The sequence below is a fragment of the Danio rerio genome, chromosome 12 (assembly GCF_049306965.1).
Source record: "Danio rerio strain Tuebingen ecotype United States chromosome 12, GRCz12tu, whole genome shotgun sequence".
Classification (NCBI taxonomy): Eukaryota; Metazoa; Chordata; class Actinopteri; order Cypriniformes; family Danionidae; genus Danio; species Danio rerio.
The window spans coordinates 37,037,826-37,061,736 of NC_133187.1; the positions used below are offsets into that span (position 1 = coordinate 37,037,826).

The 23,911-nt window shown below is 35.9% G+C and overlaps 1 protein-coding gene and 1 long non-coding RNA gene across 4 annotated transcripts in view; one reads left to right on the forward strand and one right to left on the reverse strand.

The window, feature by feature from the left end:
* si:ch73-127m5.1 overlaps positions 1 to 23,911 on the forward strand; it is an 80,555-nt gene that overhangs the window by 7,854 nt on the left and 48,790 nt on the right. For all 3 annotated transcript variants that reach the window (XR_012388102.1, XM_009306832.5, XM_073918681.1), the window contains exons 2-4: positions 1,529 to 1,571; positions 19,036 to 19,278; positions 22,457 to 22,595. Coding sequence is in view for 2 of the 3 variants with exons in the window: in XM_009306832.5 (XP_009305107.1) it covers positions 1,529 to 1,571; positions 19,036 to 19,278; positions 22,457 to 22,595 (425 nt within the window). In the remaining variant the exon portion in view is untranslated. The remainder of the gene's footprint in view (positions 1 to 1,528; positions 1,572 to 19,035; positions 19,279 to 22,456; positions 22,596 to 23,911) is intronic.
* LOC141376849 (uncharacterized) lies at positions 1,523 to 6,412 on the reverse strand. The gene is made up of 2 exons (XR_012388114.1): positions 4,408 to 6,412; positions 1,523 to 4,266 (listed from the first exon to the last, which is right to left on the reverse strand). It is a non-coding gene; the product is annotated as an uncharacterized lncRNA (long non-coding RNA).

Below are 23,911 nucleotides of genomic sequence, written 5' to 3' on the forward strand. Positions count from 1 at the left end.
CTTTCTTTCTTTCTTTCTTTCTTTCTTTCTTTCTTTCTTTCTAAGAAACAAACCACTGTTGTTTGAATTGCACTTTAAGCTGAATAGTATCTTGCAAAATAACTTGTGAAATATCATACTGTCATCATGGCAAACACAAAATAAATTAATTATTAGAAATTAGTTATTTAAACAGTTTTTTTAATTGTGTTGACAAAATATTATCTATATGCATATCTATATGAAATTAAATTGGTGTGATTTTATAAACAGCATCAGAATTCACATTGATTGCAAGTGAAATGCTGATACTCTAATAAATCAAACACATTTTGTAAAAAATAAAATGAGTAATCCTCATTCAGCAACATTTATGTAAGAATTAAGCAGCGGTACATGGCCATATTAATGTTTTATTTTTTAATTTATTATATTATATTTATTTTAATATCATTTTAAGTTTGCTGAAAAATTAGGTAAAACACGGCACACTAGAATCTTTATTATTTTATCAAATGATTTTTTGGTATAAAGATTTTTTGGTATAAAATATTGTCTTACTGAATGACATTTTAATGGTGATAAATGTATGATTGTGAGTTGTTGTCAGAATTTTTAGCCCTCCTTTGAATTTCTTTTTATTTTTTAAATACTTCCCAAATTATGTTTAACAGAGCAAGGAAATTGTCACAGTATATCTGATAATATTTTTCCGTATGGAGAAAGCTTTATATGTTTTATTTCGGCTAGAATAAAAGCAGTTTTTAATATTTAAAAAAACATTTTAACATAAAAATTATTAGCCTCTTTAAGCTATATTTATTTCGATAGTCTACAGAACAAACCATCACTACACAATAACTTGCCTAATTGCCCTAACCTGACTAGTTAACCTAATTAACCTAGTTAAGCCTTTAAATGTCACTTTAAGCTGAAAAGAAGTGTCTTGAAAAAGATCTAGTAAAATATTATTTAGTCATGGTTATTTATGGCAAAGATAAAATAAATCAGTTATTAGAGATGAGTTATTAAATAATATGTTTAGAAATGTGTTGAAAAAAAAGAAACATAAATCGGAAAAAAAAAATAAACAAGGAGGCTAATAGTTCAGGGGAGCTAATAATTCTGACTTCAACTGTATATATAGTGGAAATGCATGATTACTCCGTTGTAATTATTACCCTATAACTTGCATCCTCGACGACTCTTCCAATTTAAGACAGCAGTTGCAGTTAAATATTAAGATACTAACTCATCTGCTAATTGCACTTCAGTCACTGTGTGAGAAAATGCAGAAAGAAAACCGCAGTTAAATATTAACAGATATTATCTTCGTTCTCTGTCAGAAACATCTCTCGCAGTTTCCTCTCAGCCAGACAGAAGTGTCGGCAGAAACCGAATGTACCGCTCTTCAAATGTGTGTCACATCTGAGAAGATAAAACTTCGCTTTTCCAGAAAAACAGACGCTTTAGTGTTCAGAACAAATCAATTCATATTTCTGTCAGCTTTCTGCAATTGAACTGGCTTTCCTTTTTCTCCTCCCTGCAGGTGAATGGGGATGACAGCTACCTGAATGCAGTGCAGAATACAGGTGAGTCAATATGTTTTTTTTCTTTGTTTTTACAGCAATTGAATCAAACCACTTCAGAGGTTGTTAAAAATGCAGTGTTACTGATATTTACTCATCAACCACTGTGCTGAAATAAGGCTTTAAACTTTGCTATATACAGTGGGGCAAATAAGTATTGAACACGTAACCAAACATATTTCTAAAGGTGCCATTGACTTGAAGATTTTCCTGAAAGTTGGGAACAACCAAAGAAATCCATATATGCAAAGAAAACAAAACTAATTAGTTTACAAATTAAGTGACGCATAATAAAATAAAATAACGAAGGGTAAATGTTTTGAACACATAAATAAAAGGTGGTGTAGAAAGACAGTGAAAGCCGAGACAGGAGTTGTAGTAGTTCTTCAGCAACCCTCTGCCCTTCCTCAGTGTAAATTAACATCGGCTGCTTGAGGCCAATATCTACCTTATCAGGATGATGAAGATGAAACCAGGGTAGACGTTTCAGCAAGACAATGATCCAAAACACATCCAAGGAAACTCAAATGCTTTTAGAGAAAAAAAATCAAGCTGTACAATGGCCCAACCAATCACCTGACTTGAATCCAATATAAAATACAAATTAAAATGTATTAGTAATTTACGATTAAATTAATATCATTGATCATGTTTTAAAAATGCATATATAAAAGGAAGAGTATGGGATTTTCACCACTAGTGGGCATGTATTCATAACAAACAGAAGGTGTATTTGATGATGCTGTGACTGAGTGTGGAATCATGGAAGTTGTCTTCTTTATTATATGATACGGGACTCCTGCAGAAACCATGTTTATGGATGAGCTAAAAACTCACGGTAGTATGAAGCAGATGCACTTTTAGTCCCATAGACTTCCATTCATACTCATGCTCCATTCATGAATGCAGCAGACCAGGGGCCTCATGTATCAACGCTCATGTTTCACGCTCAGAATCGCTCACGTTTGGATTTACTAACGATGAACTGAACGTGGGAATGTGCGCAGCTCCACGGCAGCTTCTTGGCTGGCGTACGCACATTTTTTGTGCGTGTCTGTTTTATTTCCATTGGTGACTCCTAGAGGCAGTTGTGTTAAATTGCACTCTACAAAGTGTCTTTAAACCTTGCAATGGCAGCTGTATAAGACGGGTTCGTCAAGCAGGTATATAAGGTTTCCATACCATACAGTTGACCAGCCAAACATTAAAGCACAATTTGCAGCGGTCGCCTGTTTTCCCAATGTAATCCGAGCGATCTACTGCACGCACATTGCTATAAAGACACTATCTGAAGATGAATTTTCATGCGTGAATCAGAAACATTTCCATTCAATAAATGTGCAAATAAAATATGATGCACAAAACTTATTAATGATTCCTACTTGTCTTTCTCGTGATAAATAGTTGGCAAAATCTGATATGTAGCGGGGGAAAAAAGAAGAAAGAGTTCATCAGACGCTGGATTCAAACAGAGTTCATGCTCGAACGTGTCAAAACATGTTGACATGCGTCTTACGAGCTGCGCCACTGAGACTGTTAAGGGTACTGCAACATTTTACACCTATAAACACACTATTTCTTTTCTAATTCACTCAGTGCGATGTTCAAACCCAATTGTGTTAACCGCATCAGCTAAACTCTCCCACTCAATTTTTTTCTTTTGTTGTTAACTCAGGAGAACAAACTTGCAAATAACACCGCTTTTATCCGGTCTACCTCCGAAAGCAGCACCTACAATTCACATTCTGTTCAAAGTTTCTATTTTTGCTTGCTTTTGCCATTGCTTTTTCGTTGGGTTTTGTCAAAGTAGAGTCATTAGCATATTCATACGGGGGAGGAGGCAGGGAGGGGTTTTGTGCTCGTGCATGTTGCGCTCAGTTTCACGTTCATTCAGATGTACAAAAGAATATGCGTGAGACTCGGCGTACGCAGTGTTTCATACATCTGAATTTTTTTCTGCGTACGCACATTTACAGCTTTGTGCGTACGCAATGTTTTAGTATGATTTCCACGCAAGTCTTCGTACACGAGGCCCCAGAAACGCAAACTCATGTGACGTTCGCATGCTGTTGCATTCCAAAGTTCAAGCTTCCTAAACTCTGACCTGCAAAATTGTGTCACTTGATTGCATTAGACCAATTAGGATTGCACGATACTGAAATTCGGTACCTATCGATGAACTTACACAAACTATTCAGTGTGTTGCTACATGTCTGTACAGTAGTTACACCAGTATTAAACAAGTAAATACTATGTACCAGTGTGTACATACACTGTAGTTACATACTACTTACACATAGTTACCATGTGTTTACATGTATAAACGACACTTAATATAAAAGTGGGATTAATATTAAAAACGCAAATTAGGTGTGTTTCCGTCAAATTGTTAGTGTCTGACTGTAGTATTGGTAACATAGTAACCAACAGTAATCAAGGCAAGCATAATGGAGTCAACTGATTAGTCACGTGGGAGTAATGTTCAAGTCATCAGAATTTATTTGGCAAATGCATTTCCATCTGCCATTATTCACATGAACCCTTTTGTGCATACAGTAACTCTACAACCACCTCAAGTGTGTGTGAAACAGTGTTGCCAGATTGAAAATGTCAAAGTATCGTACCAGAAATTTATCGTACACGAATCAAATGGAGAGTATACAGCTATTATCTAAATCAGGGGTGTCCAAACTTGGCCCTGGAGGGCCGGCATCCTGCAGATTTTAGCTCCAACTTGCTTCAACATACCTGCAAGGATGTTTCTAGAATGGCTAGTAAGAGCTTGATTAGCTAGCCCAGTTGTGTCTGATTGGGGTTGGAACTAAACTTTGCAGGACACCGGCCCTCCAGGACCAAGTCTATGCATGATCTAGATAAATAGCAACTTTACCACAATTACCACAATACGCAAATAAGAAAAATAAACTAGGCATACTTTAGTGGTAACGTTCAAACTCCACCTCTGAGTTGCTGTCATCAGATACCTGTGTGTTGCCAGATGTTTCATTTTGCAGTATAAATAGGATGTCATCATGGTTAACATAGTGCTGGTTGGCTTGAAAAGAGTGCACCCTGCTGAACTTTCAACACACTCTGAGGTGAGCACATTCAGAGTGTCTGTAATGAGCCGAATTTCTGTGTTTGCTTTGATGAGATTATCTTTGGAAAAACACTTTCACATGACTCATTTGAATGGGGAAAAATGAGAACATCAAGGGCAAACTCCCCTGTCCTTCTCACTTTACTTTTCAGCACAATTTTTAAAAACTTTATTCCTTAAACAATCAACCTCAACCTGAAAACTACTGGCTTAAGAACAGCGCGCACGACAGAAATGTTAACTCGTGAGAGAGAGAGAGCCATTCTCCACGTTGATTGGCTGAGAAAAAGTAACGTAAGATGAGAAAGAAAATGTGCCTAACTCCACGTTCTCTTCACAGACAGCAGGTATAGAAGCCCTAAGATTACAATGAAATTCATTTTAAATGCCATAGAATTCTCTAATTATAGTACATGATGGGATTTTTCTTATTATTGATTGTACAAAGGTCGAAATTATCGTACAAATATAATATTTATTGTACGGCTGGCAATGTTAGTGTAAAACATTTTTTTGGCTTATCAAGAGATTCAAAAAAAATAAATTGGCATTTCAGTGACTTGTTTCTCATGCAATACTTCAAAATGTGCAATAACACAAGGTGATGGAAACCCAGCTAGTGAATAAGAGTCAGAATATCTTCCAAGGTTTTCAGTCATTCATAGCATTCTAAAGTGTAAATGTTTGCACTTTGACAGTTGTTGTTTTTTTCAGATCAGAAAAAACTGAATGATCTGTTTAGTTTAGTAAAATGATTTTCAAAAATAGCTTCATTAACAGCTACAGTATATTTGTCCAGTATTGCGCAGGTTTTTCTTTGTCTGCAGTGGTGAAAATTTACTAAAACCACAAACCAATGACAGGGTGTCGAGGACCCAATGCTCATTAATGCACAAGGGCAATGAAGGCTGTCCCATCTGGTCCAAGCAAACAGAAGGTCTACTGTGGCACAAGTCACACAAAATTTTAATGATGGTCGTAGGAGGAATGTGTCACAACACAATGCACAGTGCATAGCCTCAGACCAATCAGAGTGCCCACGATGACCCCTGTTCTCTGTCAAAACCATCTTCAATAAGCACATACATGTTTGAACTGGACCTTGGAGCAGTGGTAAAAAGTTGCTTGCTCAGACGAGTCCCTTTATTTCAACAGTCAACAATCCCAATTGAGCTATCTATTCAATCTATGGCATATGCACAGCCAATGATGAACTTACGGTGAAAGCTTCATGTGACTGTCAAATTCATAAGATTCTTTTTATATCATTGATGTTGTAATGTCATTCAAATATAATCAGTTAAATAGACTTAAGTATCCATTTGGTTGTTAAAGAGGCGAAAGACAGTTTAAAGGCATGCATGCAGAAATTCCATTAAAAATACTGAGGTAAAATTAATTTCCATAATTTAAAGACATGGCGCGGAAAAATTTAATTTATTGCAGTGCTTCTTGTTTTGTCTGATACCAACCTTATCTCATATCTCAACCAGGCAGTGAAGATCGCTGTTTTTTTTTTTTTCTAAAGAAAACATCTTAAACGCTACGATTTTGTGTAGGATGACAATTAACCTTAATTAGCTTTGGGGCTGACTGACTGAAATTCAAAGTCAGTGTTCATATCAAGTGTGCCGCAAGCCTACGTTTGAGTGAAGGTTTCGGCCGTTAGATCGCCCCTGGGGGCTGGCTGCAGTACAAGTCATAAAGCCCGCCTCCTCCGTGTTAATGAAGGAGACTTGAGCCCAAATAAAAAAAAATATTACACTTGCAATAAAATGTCCCGAAAGATAGTTCTGGTGGATTAAGGCACTGGTTATTGTGCTGAAATAGGTGCAGATCTTCATTTTTGTAAACAGTTTGTTTTTAGCAGTAATTTAATGCTGGGCGTGTCATCGTGATTGACAGCTGTGATTGACAGTTTCTCAAAGCGCGGCGTCTGAGCTTCGGCAGGAGACTGAAGTAGACTGAAATGTTATTATTCGATTTCTGTGTTATTTTACCATGACAAAATAAGTTCAGCAGTAAACTATAGTTTCTGACATACATGATCCTGGTGAAACACTGTTTATTGGCTAAGTTCAGGGCTTTTTTCGGGCTTTATTAGTTTGCTGATACACGCCTAGCCACCCAGATACCAAAACACAGTTCTGTCTAGATTCTCGCCTGCCGGAGACTTATCTCTTAGAGCTCAGACTGACTAATGTTACCTCTGCTGGACCTACTCCGGATGCCTGGACTCACTGCCCGATTCCAGTCCGAGTCAATCGAGCCAGATGCGGCGGCCGAGCGAGCAGGCGCTGCCGCATGCGAGCCGGAATCAGCCCGCGACGCCGCGAGTAAGTTGTGCGCTGCGGCCTGGAGCTGGCGCGATTGAATATATAAAACCCTCATATTTGTTAACGTTATTACATCCATTTGTGTTGATATGACAGCAAACGCATGCTGAGAAGTTCAGGGGGCGTAGTTGATTTTACATAAAGCGTTTGATTGGAAGCTCGACTCTGCTCATTTTCGCGGCTCCTCATCTGGCTCCATCAGACAGTCCTTCTGCGCATGTCTGGCTCCAATTTCAGCAGTCTTTTGCGACAGTTTGTGCCCGTCAAGCAGGCGTTTTGCCCTCAAGGCGTTCAATGGGAAAAAGGGCTGTCGCGTCGTCCATATTTTTTACAGTCATTGGTTCATATGCCCCATTTCATATCACAAGCTAGCTATATGACTCAAAGTATCTTCCGTGAATGTATTGGTGCCAGGAACCACAAGACATCTTCAGAAGGTCACACACTAAAGTTGCGTGTAATGTCTATCGTCTGTCAACTCACGATCAGATTAACAAACATATCATCACCTTAGAATTATAAGGTTCTATCTGATATTTTAGTCAAAATTGAGTTATTCACATATTCTTATTAAATGACAACTTATTTACATTATGTGATTTTTTTTTTATAAATATATTTTAAAACTTTTTATTAAAAAACAAAAAAAAGGTTTTATCCTCAAAATTGAACTCTAGCTTGACTCTTTAAGGTTCTTTCCGTGAGCCAATCAGCATTTTGAATGCACGCACAAGTACCAGTCAGTATCAGCTTTCTTGGTCGTTTTTACCCCAATTTGCAAATTTAAGAGAGCTTTGATCGTTTATGTTTAGAGTACATTTAGGGTCTCTCTCATGTTAATGTATGAAAGAGAACTGTAACAAGCATATTGTTTACTATATGGAATGTAAAGCCTTGAAGCTCAATATCTCAAAATGATGTATAACGCAGATAAAACCATATAATTACAAGGTGACGAAATGTGAAAACTAAATGAAAACAGTGCATGAAATTGATTGACAAGCTATTTAGTAAAATAATTAATCAATAAAAATCTATTTGCTTGAAGAGCCTTAAAGAGCTGATATACAGTTGAAGTCAGAATTATTAGCCCCCCTTTGAATTTCCTTTTTTTTTTTTAAATATTTCCCATATGATGTTTAACAGAGCAAGGAAATTTTCACAGTATGTCTGATAATATTTTTTTTTCTGGAGAAATCTTGTTTGTTTTATTTTGGCTAGAATAAAAGCAGTTAAATTTTTTTTAAACCATTTTAAGTTCAAAATTATTAGCCCCTTTAAGCTATATATTTTTTCGATAGACTACAGAACAAACCATTGTTATACAATAACTTGCCTAATTACCCTCAACCTGCCTATTTAAGCCTTTAAATTTCACTTTAAGCTGTATAAAAGTGTCTTAAAAAATATTCAGTAAAATATTATGTCAATTATAATTTAGTCATTATGGCAAAGATAAAATAAAAGAGTTATTAGAAATGAGTTTTTAAAACTATTATGATTAGAAGTGTGTTGAAAAAATCTTCTCTCTGTTAAACAGAAATTGGGGAAAAAATAAACAGGGAGGCTAATAATTCAATGGGGCTAATAATTCTGGCTTCAACTGTATACTTTTAAAAAATGACAATTGATGTATTTAAAATGAGCTGAAACAACACAAGTATTGAGGTTTCGTTTTTTTTTTTGGAATAATTTAATTGTTTTATGTTCAATCCACTTAAATTTGTGTAAAAAGTATTAAGTTAGCCATATCCTTTATGTTGACCTTACACAATTTGATTGTGTAGAACCTGGCATTTTTTTATATTGTAGCTACTGCTGTAAACATGACTTGCTCTTTGTTAGTTGCTTTGGCTGAAAAGAATCTGTTTAAGAGCAATATGAATGTTTAACATCCTGTAAATGATTTTTCTAAGAAGAGAAAGGCCGTACATTTTAAATGTGCATAAATTATCTTCTAAATCCCCTTTATGCGTCCACTAGAATGAAATAAAATGGTTTGAGAGTACTAAAGGCCACCTTTCATGATTTAAAATGAAGACACTTGTTTTTATCTCTCTCGCATTTATGGAGAACGAAATTAAAAACAAATGCTTGTTTAGAGTTACATTCCCCCTTGTCTGATTCTCTCAGCTCTGCCTGTGTTGGAAATGAGCCGATAAAGATGGATTTGCGACGGTTTGCCTTGTATAAATAATTCATCAATTCCCCTAGAGCTCCAAAATATGACATTTACACCGCATCACTGTGCGCTGGGCACTGGATATCTCCAGTGTGGCTGGTTAATAAGGGCATCTGCCCTGTGATGGTGTCCCATCTTTTCTGAGCTCTGTCAGATTTTCCTCCTCATCTCGCTCTCATATACTTCGACAGCGTGAAATTTCCCAGCACCAATCCCAGAGTGCTAATGACTGTCAGCGCTTTGATGTCACTGCATCAAGACAGATAAACAAGCCGCCCCGGACCAGCCAATCAGACAGCTTTATGGTCCCGGCAACGGAAAGGGCTTAGATTGAGCGATTTGAGGTTTTTTCCTTCTCATTGAAAACATAAACTGTGCCCGAAGCATCCCTTATACATCAAAAGAAATGGGTCAGCCTGTGATTTCATTGGTCCCTTGAAAGTTGCACGGTTAGATTGCTTCCTATAGATCCAGGTTGCACAGTGGTCATTTGAGATGCTTGTAACAATGCCCAGTGATTGCATGCAAAGTCTTTGTTGTGCATAAACAGAACATCACTGAAGCTTTTCATAAAGCAGTAGCCATAGGATAGTTCATTTCTGTAATATTTTCTTATAATATCAAGTCCCTTTGCTCTCTGATACCCATTGGTGCCCCACTATGCATCTGATCGCCTAACATGCCAAAGCACGTTATGCGAAGCGTATCAAATATTCATTGTGGTGGGGAAATGGATTTTTTGGGGAGGGAAAATGAGCTCTCCTATGGCGCAGAGCTGAGAGCGTGTGTGTCCAAGTACGCCATACGGATGCTTTGCGTAAATGACTTGATTTCTGCTGCCATTCGTTCTGCCAGTGTGCTTCCATTAGCTAGAAGTGGCACAGAGGGTGTCAGTGGCTGAAGGTGAATCAATCCCAGCCAAAGAGCTCCAATACAATGCACTGCATTATTTATTTTTCATTCTTTTTATTATTATTTTGAATAGTTTGTCTGCATATTCCCACTGCTAACTGCGTATCATCTCAAAACTGAAATGATAAATAAGCCATTTGATTGAATGTTCACTTATTTACTTGATATTTGCTTTCAAAATGGTTTTTGTTGTGCCACAAAATTGAAATTCTCCATTGGTGGAAACCCGTGGCTGACTTTAATTGACTCGCTTACGTCCTCCAGTTATAATAGTTGATTCATAAGGTCGTTTTCTTAATCATTCTTTTTGGAATACCACATCAAAACATCCCAGGAAAGACTCTCAGCTTCGTCTGTGCATCTGGGCCAGTCTTTGCTTCTCGGATAGCTTTGATGCTTCATCCCCCATCTTCAGATCTGTGTGCTTTTGGTTCAGATTTGGAAAAGAATGTCAGTATTAGATGATTTCTTGTTTTAAGGCATCCTTTTAATGAACTAGAGGTGTTAGTTTATCAGATTTGTTGTAGAGCATGTATTCTACATGCATCGCTCTCTCTCTCTTTGTGTTTTCTTTATTGCATCCCCTCCCCCATGCTTTTCCATGTCATAGGAGTCATTAGCACCTGGGGATCAGCCTTTTTTTTTTCTTCTTGCATCGTAATGAAATAGGATGGAAATGTCTGAGGCTGTGCTGAGTAAGCTTGGTCGACTCCTGGTTCTGGGCCTGATGCCCTGACGCCTTTGTTTTACACTCTTTCATTGCCTGACCTTCCTTGTCATTGCTGTTAAAAATTCCCTTTGGTTCTTTTTATCAGCCAAACGTATTATTCCATCACATAGATGTCTATCACCTCTGTTCTCCTTTGGAAAGGGATTTAAATGTCAGCTGAATTTAGCAGTTCTAAAGGGATGGTGCAGCAGGCATTTTGACGTTATTTATCCGTATGTTGTTTATAATACATATGATGGGGTGTCAAAATTTATTGTTTCTTCTGTGCACCGCGATGCAGATGTGGACAAAATGGTATCGGTTTAGTAATAGATCATAACCAGTTATTATGTAGTGACGTCATTTATCTCATATGTCGCGGTAAAATACTATACCCACCTTAGCTTTTTGAACAACACTGGAGACCTGTTTTCATAGCATAAACTCTTTATTAAAATTTGGATTATAGGATAAGAAAAATCATCTTAAATAAAGAAAAATTTCCTGAAAACAAGTCATTATCTGCCTCATAGGCAAACTGATCTATTTTAAGGATTGTTTAGATATTTTATTAAAAAACAAAACACAATGCTAATTAAGACAAAAATGAACGTAAAATGCAATTATGAGCTTTTTTTTTTATTCAACGCCACTCTCTATGGATGAAATATTCTTCAGTTTGTTCCAGACACTTTATCGACAGCATTATGGCGTTTCCTGCCCACACATCTTTATGCATCCAATTAAGCAGAAACGCAGCGAACGATTTCCCTGAGGTTGGCACAACTCTTTCTGAGAGCGCTCTCCGTCATCCTGTTTTAATATGTCTAATTCAGCTCTGCCCTGATTGCAGTGAGTCTGTCTGAGCTTGCAGATGGAGACATTAATCTACTGTCGCTCGCGCGCACACACACATACACACACACACACACTGTTCCTCTGTAATATATGTTTTTCTGATATCTCTTGAATGCAGACGGCCTGGCTCAGAAAGTGCAGTGCCATGAGTATGCAGACAAAAAAGGCTGCAAGACGTGCCAGTCGTGACTGTGATTAACAGCCTGTTCTTCCCACTGTCAGAGATGTGGTTTCAAAGGCAAACGGAAAGGTGGAGGAGCCTTCATATCTACAGCGCTTTCCAGTGACAGGTCGGAAAGGACATTTTGCTGAGTCATTGAGTGCTGGATTCTGGGATTAAAGGAATTGTTGGTTGACGCAGGATTACGGGAAGTGAAAGATCACAGCCTCTCTGTCCTTTCCTGACTGTCTTTGGGTTCCTCACAAATTGCAGACAAGCGTGGAAAATCTGCTGACATCTCTCGGAGGCTTTTTTGTGCCATGTCTGCAGCATTTCACACTCCATATGGACCGCACCATCGAAACTCTCCACGAGCACTTCCCATAGTTCTGTTCTCTTCCCCACCATGTGTTCAGTCATCCGGCGAGAGATGTGTTTGTGTCTCCATCAGCACTGCGCTATAAATTCAAACTCTAAAGCCCCCTAGCGAAGAAAAGTTGCGTTTGAAACTCTTAGAAAGTTTCGCCAAGGCACCGCTAATAATCTTTCCTACACATTATCTAGCCATTCGCAGCGTGTGTGATGTTATTATGGGCGGAATGCAATTTGATCCAGATTTTCACAGCACTACAACACCAAAATCGAGTTAGCGTAATCAAGTTTTAGTTCTGGAAGAAGACCGGCTATGATTTTTCCATCCAGCTAGCTGTGATCCAGCCCTAATCATGTAAGGATTTCTGTTTACTGCAGTCATTTTTTTCACAGTTTTTTTCTTTTGGTGTCTTATATACGCCTAGTATTAAGTTAAGATTTGGTCCATCTCATCACACAGACTGGAAAGACACATTCCTGTCTACCCCACATGTTTTAATCCATCTTTTTTGAACCACCTTTAACCACTTTCATTCTTTAAAGCGATGGATTATTGGACCGTTTCCACTAAGCTATTCGGTTAAGTATAGTACCAACACAGGCTCAGTCTGAAAATGTACCCCTAAATACATTTCTGGAGATTGTGAATTATGTAGCCAGGAGTACGTATGGCTGCATTTCGTCTTTAAAATGAGCACTACGGGGCGTTATGATATGACTTACCCCCGTGTTGACGACTTTTAACACACTATCGGTTGGGTTCAGGGAAGGAGGAGGGTGGGTCAGTCGATCGGTCAGTCATTCAGTCAACAGCAGCCTGGTTGATTTACGCAAGAAGAGCCGGCACGGAAGGCACTCGCAAGAGAAATTTGAGATCTGAAAAAGACGTAGTTCCTGGGACGTATTTGGCACATTCCCTCTAGAAATATATATAGGGGTACATTTTTAGAATGAGCCTGGGTTGCATAGTACGCATTGCCCATGCTCAAACAAACCGATGGTCTTCTTATGACAAATATCCACAAGCTAAAAAGCAAGAATGGGATCTACTGTTTGTCCTCTATTTTTGTTTACAATGAGGCCATTCACATGTACATTCACATGTCCATAGACTTTATAAAAATGATTGTATCTAAGTGTGTGGAAAGTGCTGTGCATATATTCATTCATTAATTCTCCTTCAGCTTAGTCCCGTATTTATCAGAGGTCACCAGCGCGAAATTATCCACCAACAATTCCGACATATGTTTTACGTAGATGATTCCCTTTCAGCCACAATCCAGTACTGGAAAACACCTATACACTATGGCCAATAGAGTTCATCCAATTCACCTAGAGCACATGTCTTTGTGGGGGATTGTGAGGGAAACCAGAGCACTCGGAGGAAACCCACACGAAAACGAGGAGAACATACAAACTTGAACCAGCTACCTTCTTGCAGTGAGGCAACAGTGCTAACCACTGAGCCAGTGTGCCACCCTGCTGTGCATATACATTTTAAATAACCACTTAAGTTGGAGAAAGATGAGATATGTGAATGGCCTGTACAGCTTTCTTCTTCCAGAAAAAATTACTTCAGTCTTACTAATGTACATCACACTTAATAAGTAAGGGTACTATTGCCAGTGGAAACATACTCAACTCAGTTTGGTGACCTATATTGAACCGTACTGTTCTTAAACCATACCACTCGGTGGAAACAAGGCATATGGGCTGGTGTATATGCCTTTTTTGATTTTTTTATCTAATATTGCCAAATAAAAGTAGACTTGTATTTACCAATACGAGACAATTTATTTATATTTAGCTATGACTATTCCCATGGAGCACAACAAATCATCTTACACTCTCAATACTTACATATTTGGGTATCAATATGTGGATATTTTGTAATAAACTTGAAATATGTTTTTAAAATTTTTTACAAAATTTATATATACAGTTGAAGTCAGAATTATTAGCCCCCCTGTTTGTTTTTCCCCCCAATTTGTTTAACATAGAGAAGATTTTCTCAACACATTTCTAAACATAATAGTTTTAATAACTCATTTCTAATAACTGATTTATTTTATCTTTGCCATGATGACAGTAAATAATATTTTATTAGATATTTTTAAGACACTTCAATACAGCTTAAAGTGACATTTAAAGACTTAACTAGGTTAATTAGGTCAACTGGGCAGGTTAGGGTAATTAGACAAGTCATTGTATAATGACGGTTTGTTCTGTAGACCATCGAAAAAAAATATAGCTTAAGGGGCTACTAATTTTAAACTTAAAATGGTTTTTAAAAAACTAAAAACGGCTTTTATAAAAATAATAATAAAAAAAAAAAAAAAAAAAACAAATAAGACTTTCTCCAGAAGAAAAATATGATCAGACATACTGTGAAAATTTTCTTGCTCTATTAAACATTATTTGGGAAATATAAAAAAAAAATAATAATTTAAAGGGGATCTAATAATTCTGACTTCAACTGTATATACTATATTATTTATATACCCTAAAAAATTATATCATTCAATTCACTTTTTTTTTTTAAGGTAAGCGGTTAATATGGGCTAAATTTAAACAAAACAATTTTTTTTTTTTAGTAATGTTCAAAATAATCAGTTTGTTGAAATTCAGCCCATATAAACTGTTTGTAACCATGGTACCTTACAAAACGTTTGTAAATCCAATAAATAATTTTTTATCAGTGTATTTAATTTTTGTTTTATATGTGATGGCAAACACAATACTTCATTTATTGTAATTATTGTACCTTTGTCTTTATGTCTGATTTTCATTTACTTCTTTGCCTCAAATTCAGTGTTTGTGATTTTATGATCATAGCTTGTTGGTTTGGTTTTCGGCACTTTAATGTAGACTTTTATTCTATAGGAAAAATGAATGGGAAAATACATCTGAAAAAAAAAAAACACCACTGGAAAAGGGGAGGGGGGGAAGGGGCACTAATACTCTCAATTAAACATTAGATATTCTTCATTCTTCATTCTTCATGTTCCTGTAATTGTGTCACGTTTCACAGAATTTTGTGTTTGAGTTCGGACAGACAAATTACTTGTCACTGGAAGCTTGTCAATTCATACCTGCTGGGACGCATTGTAATAATAGTGACAGTATAATTGCTAGGCATGGCAGATGTCTGTCTGTGAATAAAGCTTTGTGATAATTTCAGTCTCATAGGCGTTTGCATTGCTGAGATTTAGAATTCTTTGTCAAAATGGCTCTTGTAGCACGAATTTAATCAAGATATTCTACATACAAAGTGCGTGTGATGTGAAGAGTCACTTCGCATTGCGGAGATTGTCAAAAATGCATGTGACATTTGTAGTGTAAATGCTAATCCTTATTAATGCACCCTGGGATAATAATAAAAAAAACATCTACTTGGACGAAAGATATTCACTATAGTCGAATTGAATAAGCTAGCGTATGGCCGTAGTGTATGTGTGTGAATGCGAGAGTGTATGGGTACTTGCTGGGTTGCAGCTGGAAGGGCATCCGCTGCGTAAAACATCTGCGCAATAACACTTCCAAAGCACTTGCTGGCAGCAGGTGTTTATCTTATCTTCCCTAATTCGCCTGTACCACATGTCTTTAGACTGTAGGGGAAACCGGAGCACCTGGAGGAAACCCAGGCAAATGCAGGGAGAACATGCTAACTCCACACAGAATCGCCAACTGACCCAGCCAAGGCTCGAACCAGTGACCTTCTTGCTGTGAGGCGACAGCCATACCTACTGCACCACTGCGTCACCACATTCATTATCGTATTCATTAATTTAGTTAATTTTAGTTAAAAAAAAAAAAGGTTCAATGTTAGTTCTAATTAACTCACAGTGCATTACCTCATGTAAACAAGCATCTTAGTGGATTTTAGTGATGCAAAAAATAAATAAAATAATAATAATAATAATAATTTATTTTAATATAGCACCTTTAAAACTAAAGTGCTTTACACTTAAAAGTTACAAGGATAGAAGACAAAACCTTATCCAGAGGTAATTCAAAATTCTATAATATTAAATTTGACATAAAATTTGGATTTTGAAAAAATGGGTAGAACTCTCGCCTCAAAGCAAGAAGGTTGCTGGTTTGAGCCTCGGCTGGGTCAGTTGGAATTTCCGTGTGGAGTTTGCATGTTCTCCCCGAGAACAGAGTGCTCCGGTTTCCCCCACAGTCCAAAGACATGCGGTATAGGGGAAATGGGTAGGCTAAATTGTCCGTAGTGTTTGTGTATGAATGAGAATGTATGGGTGTTTCCCAGTGATGGGTTGCAGTTAGAAGAGCATCCGCTGCCTAAAAACATATGCTGGATAAGTTGGCGGTTCATTTCACTGTGATAACCCCAGATTAATAAAGGGACTAAGCCGAAAAGAAAATGAATGAATTGATATTTAACATTGTCAATATAAAAAACAGATAAAAAATACACACACACACACACACACACACACACACACACACACACACACACACACACACACACACACACACACACACACACACACACCTCACAAATAGTCTAAAAATGAGTCTGCTAGGACCCTTTAAAAGATAAATGTTGCTTATTAACTATATTAACTTATTAATAAATGCTGTACAAAATTGCTGTACATAGTTTTACCGTTATATTCATAGAAACCCTATGGTTCGTCTTTGTAAAGGAGATTAATGCGTGCTGTTTCGATACTGGGCCTTAGAAACCACAGCCACCTGTTTTCCTCAATACAAGGTGGACGTTTACACTAACTGTGCCTTTAAATCCAGCCCGGGTGGTTTAGTGGAGCTCTTGCTGGCGAGGCTCAAGTAGGGCAGGTCAGAGAGAGTTCTGTTCCCTGCTGCTTTCTTGGCTGCTCATCTTGGCTTCTCAGCACCTGCTTTGAGCACAGCCTTGTCTAATCCTTCGTCCTTTATGCTGGAAAGGAGGCTGGATGAAGGATCCAGATGTCTCCATCTTTTTTCCGTCTCCAGGCCTGGAGCTAAGGAATCAGTTCTCATGGCTTTTAGGAGATGTAGAGGCCAAGGTGGGTGTTCTGGAGAGATAAACAAAAGGGCTGCTGTTACAGCAGATATGAGATGCTGGCAGAAGAGTTGTCTTGATAGAGCTCTACACACTGGCAGTTTGTGATAGGGATTATTATTTTGGACTCATTTTAGGATTTAACAAAGGAGTTAGGTAGATAGTAAGCACTTTTGGAAGTATATATGAAACTGACCTTTATTTAATTCTGTTTATTTATTTTTTATTTTATTTTTTATTGAGCTCTTTCAGAACATATATTTATGTTGTAAATATACAATATACAGTTATGTTATTTTATTTAGTTTAATTTGACTGTATTAAATTAAGTTGAATTAAACTAAATTGAATTAAATTACATTTTATTTATCTTATCTTTTATGGTTACTGAGCCTTTTCAGAACATATATTTATTTATTTATTTTTTTTAAACTTATTTTTTCATTTAATTTTATTTTGCTTTGTTTTGTTTTGTTTCACTTTATTTTCATTAATTTATTTACTTTTTAACATTTATTTTACTGAGTCTTTTCAGAACACATATTATTGCCTGAAAAATATATTTATTGTTTTTTATTTTATTTTTTATTTTATGTTTTATTTTATTTTATTTAGTTTTATTTCTTTATGTTTACTGAGCCTTTTCAGAACATACATTTATTGTCAGAAACAGATTATTAATTTATTTAAATTAATAAAAATTATTAATTTATTTTATTAAATTATTTAATTTATTTATTGTTTATTTATTATTTATTTTAATTAATTAATACATTTTTTCTGAGCCTTTTCAGAACATATTTTTATTTTATTATTTTATTATTTATTTATTTATTTATTTATTTATTTATTTATTGTTTGCTTGTTTTATTTTATCTGTATTTTTATTAAAGAAAAAATTTGTTATATTTTTTTATTTTATTTTTTATGGTTTCTGAGCCTTTTCAGAACTAATATTTATGGTCTGAAACAGAAAATTTATTTATTTATGTTTTATTTTATTTTATTATAAATTTAAATTTTTGCAAAAATAAATAAATATGCAGTTGCATGCTGAGTAGAAGTCCGAATAATATAATTTTTAATATAAGTTTTTTTCTTTAGTTTGGGAACAGAGTTGTTTGTGTCAACAAAACAGTAAAATACTCTTGAAATGCACAGTAAGAGGGTATGACATATCCTAAAAAACAAATCCTAAACAAATCCTAAATCCTAGGATAACAAATCCTAAAATTTTGGAATGTATTTTTAGAAAAATATCTCTTTTGAAAAATTGTCTGGATTCATGTCCAAATCCAAATATGCTCATTTAGCTTATTTGTTTCTAAAATAAGGATAAAATTAATTAATTTTTTCCATGTTTATATTATATTTAGATGCTTAATAGGGAAAGCAGTGTTTTTCAAATCTATAAGATTACATTATTAACATTTTGTACCTGCAATTATGTCATTTCACTGTATGTAAATAATGAATGTAATGCTATCCGTGTGAGTGCATCATATTGTCACTTCTGTTCTCTTGAGCACCTCATGACTTCAGCGAGTTGTCATGATAGATATAAGCAGAGGTGAAATTTCCACTTTCTGCCCTTTCTTTCCACGCTGACAGCTTCTTTCGGTTGTTAAATGAGAAGTTCTCTTGGCATCGTGCTGACGCTCATATTATGTAGATACAGCAGAAATTGACATACTGTCTGAACAAGTGGATTCCAGTGCGAACATTCAGCCTTAAAGATAAGATTTGAAACTTAAATCGGCTTTGCCTGTGGTATAAAATCCTTCTTTCTCTCTTTCCCCCCACCCCTAGTTCCTCTGTCCTGCTCCGAGGGCTTCACCGAGCTGGGCTATTACAATGGCACTGTTTCCCAGACAGACTCAGGTTCACCTTGTCTGAAGTGGACTGAATTCCCAGATTATGTGCAGCAGTATCCGGGCAGAGGTCTAGGAGAGCACAATTTTTGTCGAAATCCTGACCGCGAATCCAACCCATGGTGCTTTTTCAGACAGAGTTCAGGTGCCATTGGCTGGGCCTACTGTGACTGTCATCAAGGTGAGTGCCATAGCGCTTATTTAAAACTCTGAAATGTTCTAAAAAAAATTAGGTAAATAAAGATGTGTGGAGCATGTTTTACAAGAAAATACTACTTCAGTTTCATTTAGTTTTTATTATTTATTTATTTTTTATTATTTTATTTATTTTTTGTTTGTATTTTTTTGTTTTATTTTTATATATAAAAATTTTTTTTTATTATATTGTTTTGTTTTTATTTATTTAATTTTTAATTTAATATAATTTTGTTATTTTTTGTATCTTATTTTGTATTTTATGGTATTTTATTTTATTTACATTTTTTATTTATTTTAATTTAATTTAATTATATTATTTGTTTATTATTTTTTATTTTTATTTTCTTTTTTCTTTTTATTTATTTTTTACTACTCCATCACTCTCCTACCAGAGCTGGGTTATGTGTCGAACCACATTAAAAATAAATAAATAAATAAATTTAAAGTGGTCATTTTGTGTTTTAAGAGTAAGCCTTATGTGGGGAATCTTCCTGAATGAAACCAAGGTTTAAATATATATTGTTTTCCAATCATATTCCTGTAGGAAAAGAAATATGTAAATTACGTGTAGATTGCAGCTTGGAGAGCCAGCATCCATACAGTACACAGCATATACCAGAAATACTCTACACTTAAAAACAAACATGGCACCAACATAATGGATACATAACAATATCGCTATCTTCATATATGAAAGGCTCTTCTGCCTACACTGAGAATGCTTTATTGATCTAGTATAGTACAGTTAATGACGCCTTGAGACAAAGAACCATAAAAGTGCATAATAAGGTTTTTTCATTTGGATTGTGAAAGTTATATATTTTTATTTAACTTGAAGATAAAAAACAAAAGCTTCTCAATTCAACGAAGATAACATTTTTCAGTGTCAGCATTAAAAATCAAAAGTTTTTGGGATTTATATTTCTCAAATGTGGAAGAATGATATATGTTCAGTTAGTGTGGAATAACAGTATAACTCCAATTCATCTTATCACTTTAACCACATCTTTTAAACCAAAGATATGATTCCTTTTAGTTTTAATGCAGTAACAAAAACTTCAGGTTAATATTAAGCACTTCTTTCAAGTATATTATTATTATTTTTATTTAAAAACAGAAAATACAGTATAAACAACACTGTTAAAATTTTTTAATTTTACAGTTTATTTCATGGGTGCAGGAAAAAAGTGTAAAATAACGGCCATTAAATTACAGACATTTACCATAAAAAAATAACTTTAAATGACAGAAATTTCCATAAATTTTAATTTCTGGTAAATTTTAATAATTAACCTTTTTCCATGAGGCAGCTAGGGTGTTTTTTTTTTTTTTTTTACAGTGATGTGTACAATACATAGACCTTCTTACAATACAGGCAATAACAGGACTATAACAAGACTGATGGGCAATATGCATTCATACAGCTTTATTATATATGGCATGTGATAATAATATATTAATATTTTAATTATTTTTCATATGTAAATATATTTGCGTATTGCTCTGCATCTTGTGTGTATTAAGAAGTGTGTAAGCGAGGCGCACCCTGCGCCGGACAATAGACCGGATTTGTTCTGGTCTAAAGAACAGACTATTATAGTTTCTCAAAATAGCAACGCGCCAAAACATGCCTGCTTTTTTAGACCAGAACGCCTATATGCGCACATATGAGTGCAAATGCATTTGCTATTTAAACAGCGTGGCGCAAAATGAAAAAACAACTCTTTTTCCCCTGCTCTGCTGGCCATGCCCACTCCTCCCTCTGCTCACAGGGCTCCACGCTCATCATGAAGCATTTTTTGAAACAATTCTGAGGTTGACTTGAACCGAAAGAGGGGGGTTTCATGACCCTTTAAATGTGATTTTATTACTTTTTACTGTATTGACATCAAAGGTTCTATGAAAAACTATTGGAACCTTTTCACTCCACAACTTCTTGTTTTGATGAAACACGTTTTAAGATTTTAAAAATGTTCTTCACACAAAAAAAAAAAAAAAAAATTCTAACTGGTTCACTGTGAAAGCTCTATTTCGGAACCTGTATTGTTCAGATTTGTTGCTGCTGTTTTTGTGTTGTTTATTTTAATCCTGCATTTAAACACTGTACCTTTACCCCTGAATCCCTCAGGATTTTACTGTGGAATATTGACGCAGAGCTTCAGTGATGAACAAAAAAACGCACCTTCAATATAAAAAAGCCCTTGCTGTTTTTATTTTATTCATTGTGCTTTCTGAGAATCCAAGAAAAACACAATCAATGTTTTGCAATATGTAGTTTCGGTTCTGCCGAAAAAAAAGTTTGCAGCAGATCCATTAACTCATCAGGGAGTTTAGCCTCTGAGGCTGTTAACGCTTCCCCGCTAAGAGAAACACAGGCATTTATGACTCAAAATCAGCAAGTGGGACTTCAGCTTTAGATGTTAGAACATCCTAACATTCTTCAGATGATAAATATGTTATTTTAGTACCCATTTTTTCCTTGTTGTCCTACTTCCCCTTCTGTCTCTCTGTGAAGACTGTTGCATTTTGCATAAACTGTATATTTAGACATCAGCGGTTGACATTCTTGAGAAGAATATTCTGCATATATCTGTGGAAAATTGGATGGTTTGATGTTAGAGAAAAAGAAGAAGCTCAGGTAGAAACCCTCTTTGCATTCTGTGCACCGCTGAGACAAATGTTGAGTGACTTTGCCAATGTGGGACGTGTTCCTGGATCAGCAGTCTGTTCCTGTTATCAACCAATCATGCGTTTGTGTTTAGGGCTAGGATTAGAGACACGAATACGTTGATAAGAACAACAATTTTATCTTAATCTGCATCTGATTTTAAAATGAGGCTTCTAAATATACTATTATAAATAGAATATGTAGGAGTCTAACCCAGAGCTATATAGCAAAGTAAAGTGGTTAGTAAAAAATAAAACATTAACTAAAAATGTTATTTACAGCATAAAATGACAGTTGGACAAATTAGCAAAAAGGTGCATTTATGTTCATCTTTTCACATAAGGAGGTTTTAACTTCAGAAAAGATATGAAAACAGTATTTTAATCAAAACATATGAAAATGTTTGACCAGTATTTTCTGTCATCTTCTTTAAAAGAAAGAAATTGCTTCAGACATTGTGTGCTAAATGTCTCTCTCTCTCTCTGTCATTCAGGAGCGGTCAGGCTAGTAGGAGGTTCTTCCTTAAAGAGTGGCCGACTGGAGGTCTACCTGAATGGCCAGTGGGGCTCAGTTTGTGACACACACTGGACAGATCGTGATGCCAGCGTTGTTTGCCGACAGCTTGGATTAGGGTATGAAACTTATGGGTACTTTACTTTAAAGGGGTAATTATGTAGAATTCAGAGACTCAGTTCTCTGGCCAGTCAGTATCTGCAGGGCTTACACATCATGTTTATTCATTGGTTGCTTGGAACCAATTAATGCTTGGAACCTCAACCAAAATAAATACAAGGTACCAGTTACTAAACACAGTGGTAACTTCCCCCAAAACTATCCTTACTGAACCATACTAAATGGAAAAGTACCAGCAGATGTTACCTTACTGAATGACCCTTTTAGCAATAAATTTGAGATATTTAACCATTTGTGTCATGTTTCACAAAGTAAAATAGAGACACTGCAGACATCATTTGTATTCAATTATTTCCTTCGGCTTAGTCCCTGATATATCAGGGGTCTCCACAGCATAATGAACCATCAAATACATATGTTTAACAGAGCGGATGCCCTTTCAGCCACAATCCCAGCATCATGCTGGGAAACACACATACACTTTCTCATTCACACACACACACTTATACACTATGAATTTAGTTCATCCAATTCAGCTATACTGCATGTCTTTAGACTGTGGGGGAAACCATATTCACCATGTCCAAAAACATTTATAGTCCTTTACTCATAAAAAGTCTCACTCCTAAAATTAAAGGTTTTTTCTTGGCCTTAAAGACTTCATGAGGAATTTCTAAGATTCATGGAAACTTTTCATCCCAGAAATGTTTTTTTTTCACATTGGAGAAAGGACCTTTAAATTATAAAAAATTGTTCTTTAAACTATAAACAAACAAACACAAACTATTTTTACTTTTACTATAAGTGAAGTTTATTTATAAACTAATTTCGAGAGGATCAGATGCTCATGATTGCTTGCAGCTGGTCCCACATTAATTAATTGATGATTCCCCAATCAGACGATTCCTAAACCCCAAGAAATACCCTAATTTCCTTATAACAGCCATCTTCATTTTGAAGAATCCTCCCTTCCACCCCTACTCCTCCTCCTTTGCTAGATGGGTGGCACGGTGGCCCAGTGGTTAGCACTGTTGCCTCACAGCAAGAACATCTCTGGTTCTAGTCCTTACCAAGCTAGCTGACGTTTCTGGGAGGAAACCGGGGAACCCTGGGAAACGTTCGAGGTTACAGAAGTAACCCTTCGTTCCCCGAGGAGGGGAACGGAAGTGCCATGAATGGGAGGATTCGGATCAGAAGCCGCTTATCTGGAGAGTATTGAACGGGCCAATGAATGAAATTAATTGGCAGCGTAAGCTTGCGCAGGTGTGCGACATCTGCAATTATCTCAGCATATAAGCACACCTGAGCCAGCAGA